Source organism: Nicotiana tomentosiformis, chromosome 5, assembly GCF_000390325.3.
Source record: "Nicotiana tomentosiformis chromosome 5, ASM39032v3, whole genome shotgun sequence".
Classification (NCBI taxonomy): Eukaryota; Viridiplantae; Streptophyta; class Magnoliopsida; order Solanales; family Solanaceae; genus Nicotiana; species Nicotiana tomentosiformis.
In genome coordinates, this window is record NC_090816.1 from 106,344,197 (window position 1) to 106,369,022 (window position 24,826).

General features: G+C 32.4%; 1 protein-coding gene across 1 annotated transcript; it reads left to right on the forward strand.

The window, feature by feature from the left end:
- Positions 1-2,005: 2,005 nt before the first annotated feature.
- Positions 2,006-2,506, forward strand: LOC138892946 (chaperone protein dnaJ 20, chloroplastic-like). Its single transcript, XM_070176707.1, has one exon. It carries the CDS (start codon positions 2,006-2,008, stop codon positions 2,504-2,506), a length of 501 nt encoding a protein of 166 aa, XP_070032808.1.
- The last annotated feature ends 22,320 nt before the right edge of the window (positions 2,507-24,826 follow it).

Genomic DNA, 24,826 nt, shown 5'->3' on the forward strand with positions numbered 1-24,826 from the left:
TCATAACAAAAATATCAAATTTTATTATGATTCTTTTTCTGCATGTCTCGTGGGGCCCCTTTCCAAAACACCACAAAACAGATACTACTATGATCTTTTAATGGTTGGTTTTTGTGTCGCAACATAGTCTGAATTTATTATGTACATTAGATGTGTTAAGGTCAAGCTAGCGTATTAATGCCGCCCTATCTTTTGCTTTGACCGATCACCTTTACTTGAATTCAATTCCTTTTTCTTTACAATTATTATCATTGGAACGGCAACCAATAATTTCCAACAGATTCGTTATTTCCTTTCTCAAACAATAGTTATTTCTCAAAAACAAGAAATAAATGAGTTAGAGAGTTTTGAAAGTCCTAGCTCATTCAAATACGGGAAGAAAAGGAAATCCATTTTTTGTTTATTTTAAGTTTTTCTTTTAGCACTTTTGAGTACATTATAGTCACACATTAGTTTAAATACTAAATCTTCATATATAAATTATTTACACAATAAATTCATTCCACATAGCCAAGTTCCAAAAAGTGCCATGCAAATCGAAGAAGGTAATTAACTGAGGTAAAATCGCTCTTTTATGAAAACATAACGATCTTAGTATATAGGGAAAAGACCCAAAAATGACCTTGTGGTATTCGAAATGGATCAATTATAACCTCCATTTAAATTTGAGTCCAAAAATGACCCTACCGTTATAGAATGGGTCTAATAATGCCCTTGTGTTATTCGAAATAGATCAATTATAACCCTCGTTTAAATTTGGGCTCACCAATGACCCTGCCATTAAAGAATAGGTCTAATACTGCTATTTCTCTCAGTTAGTAATGATTAGGGGTGTAAAATGAATATTTAAAAACCGACAGAACAGTGCCGAATTAATTTTTAGGTTTCTTTTAATAAAACCGTAGGTTTTAATATAAATCTATAATCGTACCGATAATTAGAGTAGGTTTTTTATTTTATAAAAATAAACCAAAAAAATATCGAACCGTACCGAATAAATTTACATGTGAAACATATATTTATATATTAAGTTTAAAAATAATAATGTATTAAAATTTATACATTATTTATATTAATATATTATTATTTACAAATATAAATATTAGACTCATTCTTTAATGACATGGCCATTAGTGGGCTCAAATTTTAAACTTATTCAACTCATTCTTTATAAATATTAGACCCATTATCATTTTTAAACTTAATATATAAATATCGAACCGTACCGAATAAATTTACATGTGAAACATATATTTATACTGGGTCTAATAATAGGTCCGTTATATTTACATGTGAAACATATATTCACATGTAAATTTATTCGTAAATTTATTCGGTACGGTTCGAATATATTTACATGTGAAACATATATTCACATGTAAATTTATTCGGTACGGTTCGATATTTTTTCGGGTTATTTTTATAAAATAAAAAACTTACTCTAATTATCGGTACGGTTATAGATTTATATAAAAACCTACGGTTTTATTAAAAGAAACCTAAAAATTGATTCGACACGGTTCTGTCGGTTTTTAAATATCCATTTTACACCCCTAAGCATTACTAACTGAGAGAAATAGTAGTATTAGACCCATTCTTTAATGACAGGGTCATTGGTGGGCTCAAATTTAAACGAGGGTTATAATTGATCCATTTCGAATAACACAAGGGCATTATTAGACCCATTCTATAACGGTAGGGTCATTTTTGGATTTAAGTTTAAACGGAGGTTATAATTGATCCATTTCAAATACTACAAGATGATTTTTGGGCATATATAAACGAAGAGGAAACCAACATCAGCAAAAAGACGACAACTTTATGCCAAATTGCCATTCAACGACCAACTAATCACAAAACCGCGTTTTACACAAGAAATCTTTACTTTTTGGTTAAGAAATCAATAGGTCAGACAAATTAAATCATGCTTTAAGTTAAACACCCTCACAACATATGTGGTTCAACTATTTCATTTCTTGCAAACATTCCACAAAAATTCATGACAATGGAGATTTCCTTGAAGATGAACAATACTTATAAGGTGGAAAATATATTTCCAATATTGTTCAATATTCCAAAAGCTGGAAAAAACAAATGGAAAGTTAGTCATCAACTGAAAATAAAAGCGAGTATGCAGACAACTGAAAATACCAATAATTTCTATGAAGTTCTTTCTCTTTGCTCTGAGAATGTAGGGATTAATGAGATTAAGAAGGCTTATAGATGTATGGCTCTTCAGTATCATCCTGATGTTTGCAATCACTCAAATAAAAAAGAGTCCATGAGACGATTTATTGAATTGCAAAAGGCATATGAGACTCTTTCTGATCCAATTTTACGAGAAAATTATGATTATCAACTAAGGTTGAGGGATTATTCTAAAGGAACATTTGGAAGGAAATCTAGTGAAAATGGTAGAGTTGTTCTTAAGGATGTGTGGGAAAGGCAGCTCAGTGGATTGAGAAGAAAATCCTTCAGTAGGATGGAGAAAAAGAGAAGCAACTAAATTCGAAAAAGTCTTGCATGATATCAATTACCATGTTTTTGTGTTTTTTTTCATATTTCTTTTTGTTGGTATTTCTTCCAATTTGATTAATTCCTGATAAAATTCTTTTCCTATGCTCTTATTTCTTTTAAACAAATAGGATCATCATCAGGAGGTTATTCTTTTTTATATGTTGTTGTCTTTTAAGAGTTACTTGCAATGTAATATTGAAATGAGTGAATATTCTTGAGATTTATATTTAAGTGAATCTTTTTTTTTTAGCTCCTTTGTTGTAAATATTACCAAATGTATTTTAGATCATAACCCAACAATAGAAAATGAATTTCTAAATTGGAAAAAGACTTATCTTGGATAGTGACTCTAGACTAGCTCCCAAGAAAATATAGAGTGGTATATGTTGTTTGAAATCTAATAAAGCGCTCTTTGTTTGTTGTTGTTGTTAATTTTGATAAACTGAAGGGTGTTGTATTGTTCTTTCCAAGATTTTGCTAGCTCTTCGATTTGTACTCTCTGCTTTCTTTTCTTCTTTTTGTGCCTAAACTTTAAAGTTTAAAGAGTTGATGGTAGGCAATATTCACACACTTTTGGTAACTTTTAGTATAGCAGTCTCCCACTGTTGACAGTTCTAAAAACAAATTTGAAGCAACAATGGGCCTAAAGCCCATCTGTCAAACAAGAGTCCATGGCTAATCAGCCCTTTCATAATCCGGCCCATTAAGTCTTGATTAGATTTGTCGAAGGCTAGATACCCAATGAATTGATGGCTAATTGTTGGGGATATTTATACAAAGCCGGTTAGATTTAGTGTTTATTTTCCATAGTCAGTATACGTAGATTATACACTGGATATATATATATATATATATATATATATATATATATATATATACACACACATACATACATCTGCCAGCTATTTTTAGTTTAATCAGTTGATTGCGCGGCTATTTAAATTAATTCTTCAATTAGTTTTTCCTAATGGGACTAAAGCTCATTTGTCTAACAAGTCACGAAATTGCATTGTTTCCCCCCCCCCCCCCCCCAAAAAAAAAAAAAGGGATTGGTCTTTAAATATTATTCTCGTATTTTACTTTATTACGAAAATAGGTTTCTTCTTCACCAAGAACACCATAGTTCTTCAATATTGAAAGCTTAAAATTCTTGTTTAGGGATGAAAACTGAAAGTTAATGATTGATTGTTATTAAAATTATTTGAATGTTGATAATTTATACTTAATTTTTTAGTCCAAACACTGATTTAGTGATCTGCTTTAAAAATATAAAAACTTCATTATTGGTCCTCAGAAAGTATTGAAGAAGACAAAGTGTGTCTTCTTAATTTGATATTATTTGACTAAATTGGTGATTAAGAATTATTTGTATTAGTATTTGGAGGGTTTATTTCAAATTTGAGATCAATTAGAGCATATTTGGAGCAGTCTTATCGAAATTGCAATTGAACACTTTATTGAACAACACAGATAAATTATGCCAATCGGTTGACTTTGATAAATAATTTAATAGATAAGTCGATTGTAGATAACATAAAATTATACTAATCCAGTAGAGTTTGGTGAACAATTGAACATGCACAAATTCATGCCAATTGGTAGAGCTTGTGAATAATTTAACAAATAGGTCGAATGTAGATAATACAAAGTCATGCCAATATGATAGAGTTTGGTGAATAATTGAACAATCACAAAGTCATGCCAACCTATTGTGTGATAATTGTTAGTGATAATTAACAATATAAGTAGAATAAATAATAGCATAAAATCTATCAATCCGGTAGAGAAATCCGTGACAAGCAATAAGTATGTATGGGGTCGGATATCATTTTTTTTAAAGAAAAACAGAAACAATATTAAAAGACCAGCCCCTTTATAGGGTCATTTCTTTAGAGGAATTTTCAGAAACCACTATTGTTTAGTGGCTATTAACTTCCTATAGCTACCATATATATAATTACTTCCTATAGCTACTATTTACTTGTTACGCGATTGTATTTGATGTATTCGCGCTACTGTATTCATGAATACAATAGCGAAATTCGCATAAAAAATAGGGGAGTCCAGCTGTGCGGCTGTATTCGTGCCATTGTATTCATGAATACAGTAGCGGAATTCACCTAAAAAAATAGGGGAGGTCCAGATGTTTAATCATGGAAAGAGGATTAATTAGCGTGTATCACTCCTAATTTAACTCAACAAAATCAATTCTACATAGATTTCGCTGGTACTATGATGTATTCTATATATTCACACGACTGTATTTAAATACAATGAGGTAATCAAGAAATAGGGCGTAAACCGTTCTATTCAATTCACAGATATTCATTATTCACTATTATACATTATATTCAATTCACCGTATTCAAACAACAAAATATTACAAAACACAGTGATATTCGGCTATATTCAAAAAATATAAACCTTCAAAATATATAAAAACAGGCGAAAAATAATGTATTTATACAAAAATATAATATATTTGAGTGTATTTGTACAAAATATAATATATTTGTATCATTGCATGTGACTAAATAGTAAAGAAGTGAAGAAGTTCGCCGGAGGTGGCATTTTTTGGCCATGCAAAATACTGTATACATTGTATTAAAATTAAAAATGGAGACGAACAAAAATCCGGCCCTCAAATCTTCTTCGGCGTAGCCATGGCCAGATTTGTTCACCTAAGAGGATGAGTCAATAGGGGATGATGATGCCGACGATTCTGACGCCGACGACGATTCTGATGATGACCACGATGATGACGCCGACGATTCTGTTGATTTGATGGAGAAGAGAGAGGATTGAGAATCTTGCTGACTAGAGAGAGAGAGAGAAAAAGAGAGAGAAAGAGAGAGAGAGAGAGAGAGAGTCATGACCTAAATTTCCCTCCGTAGGATGTCGTGATGGTACCTAGTTTTAGGGACTAGGTAAGCCTAACACTTACTAAATTAGTGGTGACTCAACTAACAAGTATTAAATATGAAATAGAAATTTTCTACAATCCCAAAATCGGTAGTACAAGTCACAAGCTCTATAGAGTTTACTAGAAAAATCTCTAAATACAACTGTTCCAGAATAGAATCAATAGTGCGGGAATATATCAGAAGGTGACTCTGAGGCATGCGAACGCGACAACAGGTATACCTTAAGTCTCCATAACAATATACAATCAATTAACAAGATTATCAACAACACTGAGGCATCTGGATCTGCACAAAAATATGCAAAAGAGTAGTATGAGTACACCACAGCGGTATCCAATAAGTATCAAGCCTAACCTTAGTATAGTAGTGACGAGGCCAGGTCAAGACACCTGCCAGACATATAAACCTGTACAAAATGCTACATAAGGCTCGGACTTTTTGGGTTGAAAAATGCACTGGGGAGTAAAGAAAAATTTTTGGCTGAAGAGGAAGTTTCTGCGGCCCATTATGTGGTCGCAGAATCACTCTGCGGACCGCATAATGGCCACAGAGTGAAGCAGATGCGAGAAAAGATTTGAGAAAATCTGCGGTGCATTATGCAACCGCAGACATATTTTGTGGTGCATTATGCGACCGTAGAATAGGTATGTGGGCCGCATAATCACCGCAGACCTGTCCAGGCGACCCTCGTTTTAGAGCTTCAATTATATGGTCAGTTTGCGGACCGCATACGTGTTATGCGATCGCATATGTGATCGCAAATCTGCGTCGGGGCTTCAATTCTTTCTAATTTTTGACCCGACCCAACTTCGATTTATAGCCCTTGAAGCTCATTTTGGAGCTAATATCTGACATTTTTGGAGAGAAGGGAGAGTGTTCTAGAGAGAAGAAGAAGCTCAAGTGCTTTGTTCATCAAGATCTTGTTCAAATTTTGAAATCCAACAAGGAAATATCACAAGATCTTTATCCAAGAGGTAAGGTTCTAACCCCTAGTCTTTAATTTCGAGTTTGGGTAAAGATGGGTGATTAAGAGTATGATTCTTGGGTGTAAGAGTATTATTTATACGTATCAATACGGTTTATGGAAAGATTATTGAGTTCAAATGGGTAAAGATTGGGTTGAAAATGGTAGAAATCTTCAAAGACTTTAATTGAAGATTTGAGGGTTGAGTTGATGTCGGAATTTGGTGAAATTTGTATGGTTGGACTCGTGGTTAGATGGGCGTTCATATTTTGTAACTTTTGTTGGGTTCTGAGGCGTGGGCCCTATAATTTTTTAGTTAATTTCGGATTTTTATTGGAAAATTTATATTTCCTTAGGGAATTAATTATAATAATTGGTATTGACTAAATCGAATTAATTGTGGCTAGATACGAGGCTTTCGGAGACTAATTCTCGTGGAAAGGGCATAGCGGAATAAAGCATTACACGGGTTGAGGTAAGTAACAGTTCTAAATTTGGTCCTGAGGGTATGAAACCCCGGATTATGTGTTATGTGATTGGTTTTGAGGTGACGCACATGCTAGTGACGGGCATGTGGGCGTGCACCGTAGGAATTGTGACTTGGTCAAATTCTATGGAACTGTATAGTTGAATAATCTGTTGATATCCGTATATTCTCTACGTGTTAGAGAAAAATTGAGCTGAGACTCGTATTAAAAATCATGCTTAGACATATGTTGTTATTATTGGTACCCATTGGGATCATTTCTGTGGTTGAATTATATGTTCAAATTGTAATTTCACACTCAGTCATGTTTATTCATTTCATATCATATCCCAGTCTCTGTTGCTATTTATTGATGCATCATATTTTCATTTTGGGGCTGATTTTCATGACACCTTGATCCCGAGAGATTGAAGAGGTTGATGACTGAGTGAGGCCAAGAGCCTAATTGTGAGGAAATTTATGGGATCGGGCTGCATGTCGCAGCATGTTTCATTGTTTTGATATAGCGCTTAGGCTGAATGAACCCCTCCAGAGTCTGTACACACCCCAGTGAGCGCAAATACCTACTGAGTATGAATGCGAGTGCCGAGTGCTGAGTGATTGTGAGGAATGAGTCACTGTAAGGAATGAGTGACTGTGAGGAAAGAGTGACTGTGAGGTTGGAGTGAATAGAAGGACTGAGTGACTGTTATTCTGAGAGGATGCATTGATTTCATTGTTGCTACATTTCAGCTGTCATATATGACTGTTTTGGAAAACTTTCTAAAAGACATTTTCTGTTGTTTCAGTCAAAGTTGATATGAAATTATTGTGAAATTTTGATTGTGGAACATCAGAGCATGCCTACCCTTTTATGTTGAAAATTATTGTATTTGGACTTAGCTGTGAAGCACATCACTCCTTTCAGTTCTTATTTATTATTGTTACTTACTGAGTTGGTTGTACTCATACTACACCATGCACTTCGTGTGCAGATCCAGGTGATCCCAGACATAGTAGGTGTTGATTCTTTCACACTGTTGATTTTTTTTGGAGATTAAGAGGTAGTTGCCATATTTCACAGACCTTGTCTCTCCTTCCCTATCTCTTGTTTATTGTATTTAGTCTTAGACTATTATAGACCGTGTTTTCCAGACTTGTAATGTATAGATGCTCAAGTACTCAGTGACACCAGGTTTTGAGAATATGTTTTACCTAGAATTTTTGGGATTTTCTATTAAACTTAATTATGATGTTTCCGTATTTAAAAGAATATTGTGGGTTATTGATTATGTCGGCTTGCCTAGTATTGAGATAGGCGCTATCACGACGGGTAAGATTTCAGGCCGTGACAAGTTATTAAGATAATTTAGGATTTAAATAAGGTAAAATAGTGGAGAGGTTGTACAAATTGAATATCAACTGAGTTTAGTTTAGAAGTAAATGAGATCTGATAAAATATTGTATTTATACAAAATAAGACATTCAATCAAGTTTTAACGAGATAAATATGGGATTTATAAAGTAAAATGCAATAACAATTTTTCACGCAAATTACACGACAATAAGATAATGCGAAGGTTGAGACATCAATTACAGTAAAAATATAATCACCATTTAATTTAGTAAATCTCCGAATAATATATGAGTTTTATTTTTGAAAGACACACAAGTGGAACAGCTTGAAAATTCTTTCATTTACCTCTGCTAAATTCTCAGCAACTTAACACATCACATAGGATGCATGACTCACACAAGAAGTCCATATTGTTCCATTTTTAATATATTGACAGTTAATTAATTATAATCAAAATACAATGAGGTGATTTAAGAAACCACAGTAACCGTCATAGCATTAAATGCATCATGAGAATCACAAACGGAATTAACTTTAATATCACAATAATTTTATATTTGTTCATTTGTTGCGACGTGCAACCCGATCCCATGCAATAATAAATCATATTTGTTGCGGCGTGCAACCCGATCCCACACAATAATAATCATATCTGTTGCGGCGTGCAACCCGATCCCTCTTAATATTAAATCATATCTGTTGCGGCGCGCAACCCGATCCCTTTCAATATTAAAGCATATCTGTTGTGGCGTGCAACCCGATCCCTCTCAATATTAATCAACCAATTTACAACCAACTATGGTATACCACAAAATCAAAAGAAATAACGAGGCTACATAAAGAAGTCACAACTAATGAAAAAGGCTACACGATAGCTCACTGTCACGACCCATTTTCACCTATATGTCGTGATGGCGCCCAACACTACAGCTAGGCAAGCCAACTTAATAAAATAAGCATATATTGACAAAATTTAAAACCAAAAAAAATAATAAGACGCCAAATTCTACCAATGGGTGTGCTAAGACCTGATGTCACAAGTGTATGAGCATCTAATAGATTATACAAAACCTCAAATACTGTCTGAAATAAAATAGATAGAATGAAAAATACAAGGAAAGACACTAGTAGCTGCAGAACGGCTTAGAAAGGCTGCTCACCACTATGCCCCTGAATAGCGTGGGTGTAAGACGATAGGTCCCCCACTAGTACTTGCCTCAGGTCCTGCACAAAAAGTGCAGCAAGTGTAGTATGAGTATGTAAACAACGTGTACCCAGTAAGTATCAAGCCTAATCTCCAAGTGGTAGAGACGAGATGACCGACTTTGACACTCACTATGGGTCAATAATAATAATTGAAATACGACTAGAATATTTAAATCAGCATGATTCACAGAATTTACAATAATTTATTTAACCAGCGGAAATAATCAAATTCTTTCAAATACAACAATTCTCAATATATTAATTAAATTCCTTCAATTCAAAAAAAATTCCAATTTATAAATTAAATCTCATTTTACAGGAATAACAATTAATTCCTTAACAAGCAGGCATAATAATTTATTAAATTCCAAGGATTCTCAAATTTATCAATTAGTTTCGCAAGCTAAAATAAGCTATTAAGGTATCGTGTGATTATTATTATTAAGCACGATTTCTGCCAAAGACGAACGGCCCGATCCAGAGTGTCGTGTACACTGCCGAGGGACGTGCGGCATGATCCATATATGCATCTATCCCGCCGAGGCATTCGACCCGCTCCACAAGAAAGGAGGACATTTTCTTATGTACCTCCGGAATGAGAGTATATTTGTTATAAGATAAATTCAGGAGGAAGAATAATTTCTCTTAACAATTAATTAATTTAAACAGAAAAATCAAGTATATGAGATTTTCATCCTTTAATATTTTTATCTAATAATTCACAATATAAATATATATATCAAATAATATTAATTAGACAAAGAATATAATTTACATAAGTAATTCATGCTTTGAGTCCTAAACTACCCGGAATTTAGCATTAATAGTAGCTACGCACGGACTCTCGTCACCTCGTGCGTATGTAGCCCCCACAATTAGCAATAATTATTTAATTTTAATCACCTATGAGGTAATTTCTCCCTCACAAAATTAGACAAGAGACTTACCTCATCTTGCTCCAATAGCCGTCCGAAACTCACCTGAACCCCGCGGGACCTCAACCAATTATAACAAGTCCTAAAACATCATACGAACTTAGTCAAAACCTCAAATCACATCAAACAACTCTAAAACCACGAATCATCCTCCAATTCAAGCTTAATGAAACATAAAATTTCCAACTTCTCCATTCGGTACCGAAACCTATCAAATCAAGTCCGATTGACCTCAAATTTTGCACACAAGTCATAAATGACATAACGGAGCTATGAAAATTTTCAGAACTGGATTCCAACTCCGATATCAAAAAGTCAACTCTCCGGTCAAACTTCCAAACTTAAATTCCTATTTTAGCCATTTCAAGCCTACTTTTAACTACGGATTTCCAAATAAAATTTAGAACACGCTCCTAAGTCCAAAATCACCATACGGAGCTGTTGGAATCGTCAAAATTCTATTCCAGGGTCATTTTCTCAAAATATTGACCGAAGTCAAACTTAACACTTTAAGGCCAACTTAAGGAACCGATGTTCTGATTTCAACCCAAACACTTCCAAATCCCGAACCAACCATCCCCGCAGGTCATAAATTATTAAAAGCACATACGAGAAGTTTTATTTTAGGGAAAAGGTTCTAAAAGTTAAAATGACCGGTTGGGTCATTATACTCACGAAATCAAATAGCAAGGAAATGAAAATTCATAAGCCAAGGCACAATTTATGAGCATCAATTAACAATTAAGGCATGTAGTAGGTAAAGCATGAATTCAATGAGTGGTTACGATCAACAATTGGAATATAAGGTGATCTTGACAACAAAGATGGAACATGTGCTAATAATTTCCAGTAAAGCACGTACAAATAATTCTAACAACAAAAGATATAATCATGAAACGATATTCACAATCAATTGTATAAAAGGAACCTAATGGTCCAAACCTGTCAAATACCACATATAGGTCGTTTACCCACTCGTCACCTCGCGTACACGACCTTCACATAACACGAATGACACAATCATCTCAAATCGTAAGGGGTGGTTTCCCCCTCCCCCCTCCCTCCCCTCCCCCCAAAGTTAGACAAGATATTTACCTTAACGGAGTTAGGCCGATATCCCAAAATAGCCTTCTTGCGTGAAACGACGTTCGGACGGCTCCAATCTAATCAAAATATTTTTATAAATTAATTACAATTCATAGAAAATAATTTCGGATAATAATACGTCGATTTCCAATTTTAGTCTAAAAGTCAACCGAAAGTCAACGCGGGGCTCACTTTCAGAACCCGACAAAAATTCATGTAATCCGAACACCCGTTCCGAAACGAGTTCAACCATACAAAAATTATCGAATTCCGATATCGGATCGCCTTTCAAATCTTTATTTTTCATTTTTGAAAGATTTTACAAAACCCTATTTTTTCAATAAAATTCACGGATTCATGATGTAAATAAGTACGAAATCATGAAATATAATTGATTTAGGATAAAGAACACTTACCCAGTTCAAACTTGTGAAAACTCTCTATGTAATCGCCCAAACCCGAGGTCTAAAACTCTAAAAATGAACAAAAATGTCGGACTCCGAACTTATTCATTCTGTCCAGGCAAGCTGCGTGTGTGAAATGTGACTTGTCTCATTATTTCCAGGAAAATATTTGCAGTACCAACCTTCAGTTAATCGACCATAACTTTCTGTACAAATGTCCAAATAATAAATGATTTACCTTTATGGAAACTAGATTCAGAGAGCTACAACTTTCATGTTTTGATTATCTTCAAATTCCTTACATATTTCAAGATATAAGCTTCCAAAATTATCCTTGTGTAGAAGAAACTTCTGTGATGCACACTGCCAGGCAAAACAATTACAGTTACAGGTTTCAGTTAATCAATCATAACTTTCTGTACAAATATTCAAATGATAAATAGTTTATATTTCTGGAAACTAGACTCAAAGGGATAAAACTTTCATTTTTGGATCATCTCCAAATTCCTTACAGATTACGAGATATAAGCTTCCAAAGTCAGCTCTGTGCAGTACTAATTTCTGCTATGCACACTATTGTAGCAAAACAACAGCAGTTAAAAATGGCCTAGAAATGGTCCAAAACCATTCTGAAACTCACCCGAGCCACTCGGGACCCCGTTCGAATATACAAACAAATTCCATAACATAATACGAACTTAGTTGAGGTCTCAAATCATATCAAGCAACCCCAAACAACGAATCGCACCTCGAATCGAACTTATGAGTTTATGAAAATTTCCAAATTCTATATCTTGTGTCGAAACGTAACAAATCAATCCAGAATGACTTCAAATTTTGTATGCAAGTCATAAATGATATAATGGAGCTGTTTCAATTTCCAGAAATTGAATTCTAACCCCGATATCAATAAAGTCAACTCCCGGTCAAACTTTACAAAAATCTTCTATTTTCCAACTTTCACCAAAATGCGCCGAATTGTCCTACGGACTTTCAGATCTAAATTCGGACATGCGCCTAAGTCCGAAACCACCATACGAAACTATTAGAATCATTAAAATTCTATTCCGGAGTCGTTTGCTCAAAAGTCAAATCTTCGGTCAAACTTTAGAAATTCAAGCTTTATAAAATCAAACCTTTTATTTGTTTTTCAAAAACTAACGGAAAATATTCCTACGCACCTCGGATGAACTTCAAATTTTGTACATAAATCATAAATATTGTTACGAAGTTGATCGAACTCTCGGAATCCAAATCAGGACCCGATTTCAACAAAAATCTAATTTTGGTCAAATTTAGGAATTCTTTAAACCTTTAAATTTCTAGTTTCCATCAAATGTCGATAATTCAAACTAGGGACTTTCAAATTTGATTCCCGACATACGCCCAAATCCCAAATCACGATACAGACATATCAGAACCGTCAAAATACTGATCCGAGTCTGTTTGCTCAAAACATTGACCGAAGTCAATTCAAATGAGTTTTAAAGGCAAAATTTCATATTTTCTTTGGTTTTTCACATGAAAAATTTTCAGAAAAAAATACGGATTGCGTACACAAATCGAGAAAGGCTGAATGGATCTATTCGAGGTATCAGAATATATAAATGAAGGTTAAAATAAAAAATGACCTATCGGGTCATCACAAAGAGAGAGAGAATGAACATAATTGGCGTATTTCATGCCTCAATGGTAGGGCTGTGCATAATTTGGTAAATACCAAAATATCGTACCGAATACCAAAATTCGGTATGGTATTTGGTTTAAGTTTTAAAAAAAATAGTATTAAGTATGGTATTTTAAAATAAAATACCAAAATATCAATACCTTACCGAAATATATATTATATTACACAATAGACATTTTATTAATTATAACATAAATATAAGAAATCTAAAATTTTACTTTCCTTTATTCTGTAAGTTCATCAAATAACTCTAAACAAGTAACAAGACATTTCTTTAAGTTTTCTCTTTCTAGGTTGGTATTTGCTGGTTTTGGACAAAACTTTTGTCAACAAACGTTTTTAGTTTTGTACTTCTGAGTACTTTAATTAGAAATATTTACCGTTTATGACTCTAAGCATTAGTTAGTATTTAAACCGAATAAACCGAAGTTACCGAACCGAATAAACCGAAATCGAAAGGAGAAAAATCGAACCATACTGAATTTAATTAGGTACAGTATTAGTATAGCATTTTACGAAATCGAATACCAAAAATACCGAACCGAAATATCTAAATACCGTACTGTACCGATCGACGAACACCCCTACTCAATGGTAGGTATAAATAAATACCTATTTTGCTATAAAATAGAAAAGGTAGCTATAAGTAATAATAGTTTGAAATTATTTTGATTTATAATAAATATGGTGTAATATTTTACTATAGGAGGTAATTTTTTTTTTTTAATCACCCAACAAGAGTCCATCTAAGGCTAATCAGCTCATTCACAATCCAACCCAGTAAGTCTTGATTGGATTTTCCAAAGGGGAAACTACCCAAATTATCATCCCACAAATAATTTCAACTAAAACTAGCCCAAAATAAAATGTCTACCCAAAAAGGCCCAAATGTCATTCTAATCGAAAAAAAGTTCAATTAATATCAGTTTCTATTCACTCATATTTTTTTACTCTAGGATACTCTTTACTGGTAGATTGCAAATTGTAGGTTAGTTCAATCGGCTCGTGCATGAAGAGAGCCTTAATTCAAATATAGTTAATAGCTTTTCAATATGCAAGCCAATGACAGAAATCCTAATACAAAAAGTTAGAAAAAAGATAAATGAAATAATAAATGCAAGTATTTTGATATAGTAACTTAGTAAAATAATTTGAAAAGTGAAGGTTATGAGCTAAAACTCTATTGAAAGTCATTGAAGCTTGAGTTTAAAATTTTGAATTTTCGAAATTAAAATTTATTACGCGTGGGTATTGTTGAAATAGATTGGGTACATTTCAAGGAGTTTGAGACTCAATTTTGGGATGAATTGGTGGAGATTTGAGGTTATTTGAATTCAAATTTGAGCCAAATTCAAAGTAAAACAACAACAACAACAACCCAGTATAATCCCACTAGAGGGGTCTGGGGAGGGTAGTGTGTACGCAGACCTTACCCCTACCCTGGGGTAGAGAGGCTGTTTCCAATAGACCCTCGGCATCCTTCCCTCCAAGAACTCCCCACCTTGCTCTTGGGGTGACTCGAACTCACAACCTCTTGGTTGGAAGTGGAGGGTGCTTACCATCAGAGCAACCCACCTTGTCTATCCCACTATGTATTTTTCATGTATTACTTGTGTATCACTTATGTATTATATATGTATCCCATATGTATCTCTTGTATATCCATGTATATATATGTTTGAGATACATGCTTGATACATGTATCGCAGAGGAACTTTTTAAACTCGAATTTAACTACGAATTTTGATATCAAACCAGTCCAAATCACCTCCAATATTCCTCAAATTTTATATATTGCCTCATCTATTTGTTCTAAACTAATTCCAACCATGCCCATTGGATTCGATATTGCAAATGCAAGTCGACGTTCCTGATATGAAAGTGAAAGTGAAGTGAAAGCCGACCCTAAGCAGGATCCAAAGACGTTTAAGTCCAGTTCCAATCTAGATATAAAAGTCAAGTTCAATCGTCGAAAGTGAGATCTCTTTTTAAAAAATCCTTTTGTTCCTAGTTTTTTTAAATATTATCTATCATTGGTAACGGATTTTGACTCCAAACTAGTCTAATTCACCTTCACTCTTCCTCAAATTTTGTATACGGCCTCATCTAATAATAATATCCATTAAAAATAATCTTTTTTTTTGCGTAGGTTTTTCGAATATTGTATATTATTAATAATTATTTTGGCTATTTTTGATAGCTATGACTAAAATGGTTAATTGTTGGTAAGTACCGTACTTTTTTGTTACATCACTGCAGTTTTCCCTTTTCCAAAGGCTTAACTTCCAAATGAGTTGATTGCTAAATTGTTTCCTAGTGAATTGAATATAATTTTTTTTAAAAAGTTAAACAAATGAGTTGAAAATAAAATCCAAAATATTCATCGATTTAATTAACAGAAATACTTTACATGTCATAATTACATAAATATGATCTTCTATAAGTAGCTAGTCATTAGTAGTACACTAAGCAAAGAAGTGTCTTAATTATTTGACATATATTTTGAAGTAGGTAATTAAGATTATCACAAAGAGAGGAAACCATGAGGAAGAAGAAGACATTTAACAGAACCTTGTTTGGCTACGGAGATTGAGAGATGCAATTATGAAGCTTCTTTCTCTCTATGCTTTTCATCACATTCTCCTTCCTTATATTGTCATGTAAAACCTAGTTTAGACATTGAGGAAGAAAATAAAGACAATTTTAATAAAATGGAGAAGATTGGTTTAATATATGGCTTTCTATTTCTTCTTTTATTTTCGAAGAAACTATATATAAGTACAATTCATACACAGTGGCTTACGCAAAATTATTTGCAAATAGTGTTACATTTAAATAAATGAACACATATATAAATCGTTATAAGAAGATCGTATAAATAAAAAAAATTTAAATGTCTTATTGTAATTATCATTAACGTTCAAAAAGAAGAAGAAAAAGAAGGGGAAAAATATTTCAAAAAAAAAGAAAGAAAGCAATAAATAAATAAATAAATAAACAAACAAATAAAGCTAAAACCTTCGTAAGCAAGTAGAGACGGTAGTACTAGCAAGATTGATATATTGAATATTTTGTTAGAAGGAAAAAAAAAGGAAATACATTTACTCAATTGGGAGAATCGATCCTGTCACCTCCCTGATAAACTGTAGCATCTTTCCCGTTGCACCAAAAAAATGTGCACAACAAATGGTGTCATCAATCAATTTTTATACCTTTTATTGTTCACCTATCATTTTTTTGGTTAAATTTTTCGACGAACCAGTGTCACATGATACCGCTTCACCCTATGCAAATCTGCCCCTACTCATACACATATATTGCAACCAGGTAGCGTATATACAATATTGCAAAGTTGTAGCCCAAAGACAACACGCCAAGATTCAACATCCAACTTTAATTAGGTTCTCAAAATTGCCGTTCAATTTTTTTATAAGAAGCTCAAGCTTCTAACCCAATCTCCAAATCAGTAATTGTGTTCAAACATTAGTTTAACAAACCAAATCTATTTGGACGGTGAAAATTAGATTTTTAAGGTAATCTATCATTGTTGAACAAGCTTAAATAAGTGGGTTTAAGTTTCAAATCTAATTTTGCGAGAAATTTGGAATGGGTATTATTTAGACTTGTTGAAATAGTCTAAAGGAGTTTTTTACAAAATTAAAGTCATTTAATGGAGAGATTTTGAAAAAGAATTGCACTGCTATACAAGACAGGTACATTGTGTACATAGGTGTATAAAAATGTATAATAGTATATAAAAGGTGTTTATATACCTATATATACTATTATACATGTTATACATCATTATACATAAACTAACATCATCTTCTTCCTTGAGCATCTTCTTAAATTTAATTCAAATCTCGCTCAAATTTACTCTAAATCACTTTACATTTTGAACTTTTTTTTGATGTTTTCAATAAATTGGAACAATACCCAATCTAAACAACTAACAAACTCAAAATTTCAGATCTGAAATTTATCTCAAATCTACTCCAATTCACTTCAAAGTTAAGTTTTAAACTCCTTTTGATATTTTTTAATCAATTGGAACAACACCCAATTCGAACAACTAACAAACTCAAAAATCCCAAATCTGAAATTTATCTTATATCTACTCCAATTTTCTTCAAAATTAAGTTTAAAACCGCTCTTGATATTTCCAATCGTGTATCCTAATCCAATATCAATGAGTCGTGTTTCATGTGTTTTAGGGTCTAAACAAACAGTAATTCTGCTTAACTTTATTGAAGGAGACCCCATCATTGTCTAACTCAATTTCCACTAATTTCAGGTTATGTGGATAAAGTTGCAGATTTCACAATGTGTATTATTTAAATTTCAACATCACGACCAGGATTATCACAAAAAATGATACTCCGTCCATGTAACCTAGGGCTGTTCAAAATCGAACCGAAACCGTTAACCGAACTAAATCGATAGCTTATTGGCTTATAAGTATCGGATTATCGGGGTAATGAATGGTGAGCGGATTGAAATTTTATAATTAACGGCTTAACGATTTGGGGCGAATTATTCAATTTTCTTATCGGGTAAACTGTTAACCCGTTAAGAACTTTTATATTTATACTTTTACCCCTATGTATATAAATTACTATTGAAATCCTAAATGGCTAAATCCCTAATTTCTATTTTCTAATTCTTAATTGTCTGCAGCCACCGGAGGCAGAGATGTCGTTAGTCTCGTCTCTCTCTTGAACTGAAAACTGAGAAATCGAAAAATCAAAATCCCAATGATTAATACGTGTATGTCTGTATTGTCACACCTCCTTTTTCCCGAGGGGATATGGGATAAGGAGTTTTTCCAATTTAAGTGACATTATTCGAAATGAGATTATTTATTTATTCAGAGTCGCCACTTGGAATAATTTATGGTATCCCAAGTCACCGATTTATTTTACAATCCCAAATCAAGAAAATTGACTCTATTTATGGTCCGTGAACACAAAAGACCGGGTAAGAAATTATGTTAACCCGAAAAAGGTATGAGGCACTCTCGAATTCCGTGGTTTTAGCACAGTCGCTTAACAATTAATACTTGGCCTAATTATCTGATTTTTTAAATTATTTTTTTTTACTTTTTAATTATCTGATTTATTACCTGTTTTAAACCTATTGTGCATTTTACCTTTGACCGCTTTTAAGTATATATTTAAATCGATTTTTAGTATTTATGGAGTTATTTCTCGAACAAGTTACGATGTCATACACTTGTCATTTGGTACACATTGCAAACCGCGTCACGTGAAACGCACCCGCGATTTACAACATGTTTATTATTATTATTATTTGAAGTTATGGTCAAGTCGCGTGAAACGCGCACTCGAATTGGGATTTACGTATCGTGACCATGCCACGGGAACCGTACCCATGGCCACGATAGTTTATTAATCGCACCTAAAGCAAGCTACGAAATTTATGAATTATTTGTCTTAAACTAATTTGAGATTTGTAAAGCCATAAGAGTATGTCATTGTAGAAAAGCATGAAATAGATTAAATTAATTATTCAAGAACTACAAAAGGGGGCCATTGTATGAGATTAATGGGCCTAAAAAATTTCAAGTTTCGGCCCAAAAATAAAATAACTTTCTTCATTAGCTTATAGTAACCTCACAATTCCACTTCCTTCAACAACCCATGTATCTAGGCCCAAACATTGGATCTTCACCAGTGACATAATTCTTGTTAAACTTGTTTAATAACTTAACTCTATACTTTAGACAATTGACAGTTTAAATTAAAAAAAATAAAGATGGAACTACTAAAACTCATTTATTAACACATGAATGACTAAATAACCAAATAGAGACATAACATTGCTTGAGCTTCCATTTCAATAAGAATTTTTTTTTTTTTATAAACAATCACAACTCACTTATCAATTAACAAATTTCATTAAACCATTCATGGATGAACCCTTTTAAAGAGAACATACTAATGAACTAAAATAAATATACAAAGAGGAAGCTCAAAAATTGGCATGTTTATGAGAGAATAATTTCATTCATTCAAGATATAAATGAACACCAAAGAACACCAAAAGAAAAAGAAGCAACTCATATCATTAATCAAAACAAGATAAGAAGTGGACCTCAAAAGTTGAATCTGAAACTTTATAGTTTTACAACTTTGAATCTTAAACTCATTCAGATCGCACGCAAGACCTTAAACGGAGCATCGAAACTCGCTGACGACCTCAACTAAAAACCTCACTATTTCGACTGGGTTTGGATGGTAGTTTATAGTATTAAAAGGTCTTTTCTATGGAGGTTTAAATGTTGTTTTTGGGTGGTGCAGCTGCTGGTTTTTTCAAAAGAAGGACGAAAAAAATGACACAAGTAGAAATTTCCTTATCCTAAAAGAAGAAAATAAATTTCTCTCAATTCTCTCCTTCCTTTTTTTTTTCTCTCCCCCCCCCCCCCCCCTTTTTTCCTCACATTTTTCTTCGATTTATAGAAAAAAGAATTTTCAGATTTTTTTTATTTTTTATTTTTTTATTTTTTAATTAAAAAGAATTTTTACTTTCCATTTTTTATTAATTTTAAAAAAAATAATTCCCCACTTTCCTTTACTTTTATTTTTTAATTTCTTACTTTTATTATATTTAAATTCCCACTTTTATACTTTTCTTTTTTTATTTCCTACTTATTTTACTCTTTTTTTTAAATTTCCACTTACTTTTACTTTTATTAAAAAAAATCAGATACCCTTACTTTTATTTTTTAATTTCAACTTTATTTTACTTTTTATTTTTTTAATTTTTCACTTTTTTTTTTTTTAGTAAACAAATTTTACCTACTTTTACTTTTACTTTTACTTTTTAATTTTATATTTCTACTTTTACTATTTTTTTAATTTCTATCCGCAATTTTAAAAAAATAAAATAATAATAATTAATTTTTATTTATTTTTGGTTTTGTAATTCATTTTATTTAAAAATAAAGATAAAAATAAAAATAATACTAATATTAATAATTGACCTTTTAAATTATTGTTAATTTTTACCATATATATATATATATATATAAAGCTAAAAATGTATATATTAAATTTCTGAAAATATTTACATAGTAGAAGGTGATAAAAATTCAGATATAGTCAAAAATTAGGTGCTCACATGTATGAGTAGTCTTGATAGTATTAAAAATTTAGTTAATACGTGTATGACAGTATAAGTAGTCTTGAAGACTCTTTAATTAAAAAATACTGTTTGGTCATATCTTATATGGTATTAAAAAATTGGTATTGATTAGAAACTGTTTGGTATTGATTGAACGATTGTTCAAAAAATTTTTATTTGGTTTAGCCGATAAGCCGCCCGATATTAATCTGCCCGTTATCTTATTGGATGGCTAGCAGATTACTACATTTATAATCCGATAACTATTAAGCCGAACTGTTAAGCGTAATTATCTGCCTGATCCGCCCGATAAGTACCCCTAATCTAACCTTAAAAATTGAAATCCATAAAATATACTATAACTCGATGACAAACAAGATTATAGCAAGCATTTATTTAGAGAGGATCTTCCACAATGAAGGAGAAGAAGAAAAAAGAAAAACAAATTAGAAGTAGGTCTTTCATGTTTGGCTGAGGAATGAAAAAATATTTTCAAGTAATATATAAAGTGCGTCAAACTAGTTAAGAAGGTAAAATATGGGCCAATTTTAGTAGCATTATTGTTCCAACTGACAAAGAGAGTAATTTTATCTTCATTTTATTCCCTTTTTCCCCTTCCTTTTGCCTAATGACGCTAATGTTTCCTCTTAACCACTAATATGAGACTTTATTTTCAGAGCGTTTAGTACTCCATCTGTAATATGCATTTAAATTTGTAATGGATTTAATGGTAAGAATCTTAAAGTTAAACTATTTAAATTTATATTTTGGATTTGTCTTGTCACCATGTCGCAAATTAGTTTTACTTTTTTTTGTTTCGAGATCATTAAGAAACTCATAATATCTTTTCCCTTTTTCTTAAGCACTAAAGAACTTAGTTATGTTAGACATTGGTCTTTTATGAGCTTTTTAGCTAGGATAGCTCATCAAGAACCGAACCTTTTCGACTAGTTGTATAGACAAAATTAGCTGAGGGCGAACACATCTTGATCCAAAAGCTAACACAGAAAGACAATTGTTTCGTCCAACGTGAACAACAGCTAATTAGTCATGGCCACCAGCAAATGGAAAATGTTATAACCGTAGAACAAGAAATCAAGAATAATGCTACAGTCACCTCTATGATTCAACAAATCAGAAATAAAATTTACATCGAATGAACTCATCGGATGAAGTTTTATAGCTGAAGTACAAATAAGATATATTTCTCATTCATAACATCAAAATTACCTAACCAGAAATACTAAACAAGTGTTCCCAAATCACATTAACAATTAAAGCCTCTGCAAATGATCTCAACAATGTCCAATTACATTGAGCTGTCCAAACGTCATTTTGTTCGAACTATGATGATTTTGGAGGAAAATTAAGTGTAAAAACAACGTTCCACTCTCGTTCTTGGAGTGTGAGACTTATATGTGCAAAATTCGATTAGAATCTAATGTTGGGTTTTATTAATTAAAACAAAAGAGGTGTGACCTAAAAATAATGGGAAAAGAAATGGAGGGAAATGAATTTTTGAATTAGTTCCTTTTACAAAGTAACTTTGTCCCTCGTTAGATAGGAAGAGGAAAATTCTTGTGCTTATATATGGAAGCACTTTTTCTAGCTCTAAAAGAGTTGAAAAGAGAGCAAGCCTCGTGCCCAAATCGTCGCTTGGCTTGGATTTGGATAATTGATATGATTGATTAATAATTTTTTGGACCAAATTTATTTTAATTCTGTAATTTTTTGGACCAAATTACAGGATCTGATAAACTCTCCCCTCTCTCTTCTGCATTTTGCATTGATTTCAAAGTAAAACGTAAGCATAAATTCCTTAAGGACACACAAGAAACTTGTGAACTCAGAATTTTTCTGTTTTAATTTTCTATAAACTAATGTTTTTTGATTTTTCTGATTTTGAATACAGAGTACTAACATCTAACAATTACAATTTAGTTATAAGTCTGAAGAAATCATATAAAGCTAAGTGTCACAGAGCAAATTAAAAGGTGAGAAATGCTTTTCTGTAAATTAAAATATATAAACAGTTCACTTAACAAGATGCTTCTGTGGATGGACAGGTCAGTGGTCAAATCCGAGTCTCATGAATCACAAGGTTTAATTAAGTTTTATATTAAGTAGGAGATCCGATGCTTCATGCTTAATTCTGAATAATTAACGTCGCTCCTAATCAAACCACAAGGTATTTAGGTTATTTTATTGTGCTTCCTTTTCTTTTTTGCCTTTTGCTCTTTTGTTTTTCATTATTTTTATTTTAGTGTATTCAAGAGAAAGCTTGTAATACTAAAATAAACTTACTACTTTTGAGGTTCGTTTTCCTTTTCTCGTTTCAAGTAAAAGACTGCAATTCTTCTATTCAGTTCTTCTTTTTTTCCCCTAGCGACTCTATTTCTCTATTTTTTTTTTGCCAAAATAATTAGCTTGCTTTGCTACCTCCCTTTGTCCAAAAGTATGTTAGTAAAAGAATTGGATACCCAAAATTTATATGTATTTGAGAGGCACCAGCACAATCATTTTCTTTTAGATCAATATCGTGTTAAATAACTTTTCTCGTCTAATTATTTTTTGGGTAAATATTTCTCATCTAGGTAATTACTCTTCAAGTTTATTCTTCGAAATTTTTATTATCTACACAAAAAAATTCAGCCTGAAAATATATCAGTTTGCCCATCTTTTGCAGCACCGAGAATTGGAAAAGCCTGCATCAAATTAAAGTACTCGGAGATATAAAGAAAAATGTCACTAAACGAACACGACACCAAAAAAGTACATGTGCGACACTTTTAAATGTCTCGAAAGGTATTTTTCCTATATTTCCTAAAAGTTAAAATATTCACTTACGTAAAGGATGGATATATAAAGGGAATACTGAGAGCCTTATATGCATTTAAGATTTCATTTGTACGTAGTAACTCATAGTTTATACTACTTTACAAAACGATTAAAAATTATAAGATTCAATACATATTAAGAGAGTTGATATAATTCATCCATAGTGGAGCTCTGTATAGGGACCGAAATGTGAGGAAGATTAGTAGTCAATGAATAGGGAAAAGCAAACACCATTATTATTGGAGATATTTGAGAGGTTGAGGAGAGCATACAACATCAAGTGGAATAGTTTTTTCCTAGAGGAACCTAATGGTGCAGCTACTATTCTAAGATTCTTCTTCTTCTAAACCCCAAGAAAAGAATAACATTGCAATCATGAGGATACCTCGTTTTTTTCCCGTTTCAATTAATAGTTTAGTTAATTAGTCGATCTCAATCAAATCATTAAAATTATTATGTATATAAACACACAAAAAAATAGATAAAATTATTAATTTTATGATCCCGAAATGCCAAAAAATAATGTTAATCATGAAGAGTATTGTTCATAAGGCCAGTTCCGATGGACCCAATAAGTTTCAGGCTAATCGGAGTCCGTCAACATGTTGAGCACTAGTGATCTCTCGAGTATGATTATTGGATGCGGATCCAAGATTTTATTGTAATGAGTTCGACCTTTAGAATTTTAAGCATTAACATCATAATATTAAAAATTATGGTTTTAATTCTAATACATTAATTGACTATTTAATGTCTTTTTACATATATTATATGTCCAAAAATATTGAGTTCAGATAAACCATTACGGGAGGACTAGATGCGTCACCGACGATTATCCGTTAGCACTTTGGTTTGGATAAAGTTGACCAAATTCTTGGTATGTCACGAAACCCCTTCCCCACTTCTTGCTGGTTCCTCACCCTCTTATTTTAATTTTTTTTCCAATCCATTTAAAGATGTAAAGCCATGAACAGGAAGTCAAGGAGAAAGGAAAGACTATAAATTTGAACCCTGCACCTTAAATGATGTAAAATGAAGATGTTAGAATGGAAATTCAATCCCTCTCCCCACACCAAACTTCTTCACTTTATATCCTCTGATAGCTTATTTGTTCACCTGTTCTACTTTCCGCTTAATATTACTCTTTTAAAATGAAATTCTCCTCCTCCTTATTTAGATAAACTAAAATGGTGAAATTTGTGACATATTTAACGAATCCTACTAATATCCAATCGGATGCAATTGGACGCTTAAAAGTGAAATGTGTTTGTATTCACTAATGGTAGATCAACTTTCTAA

Excerpts from the sequence above, each read along its gene's own strand:
- LOC138892946 (XM_070176707.1), top strand. The coding sequence starts at position 2,006 with ATGGAGATTTCCTTGAAGATGAACAATACTTATAAGGTGGAAAATATA.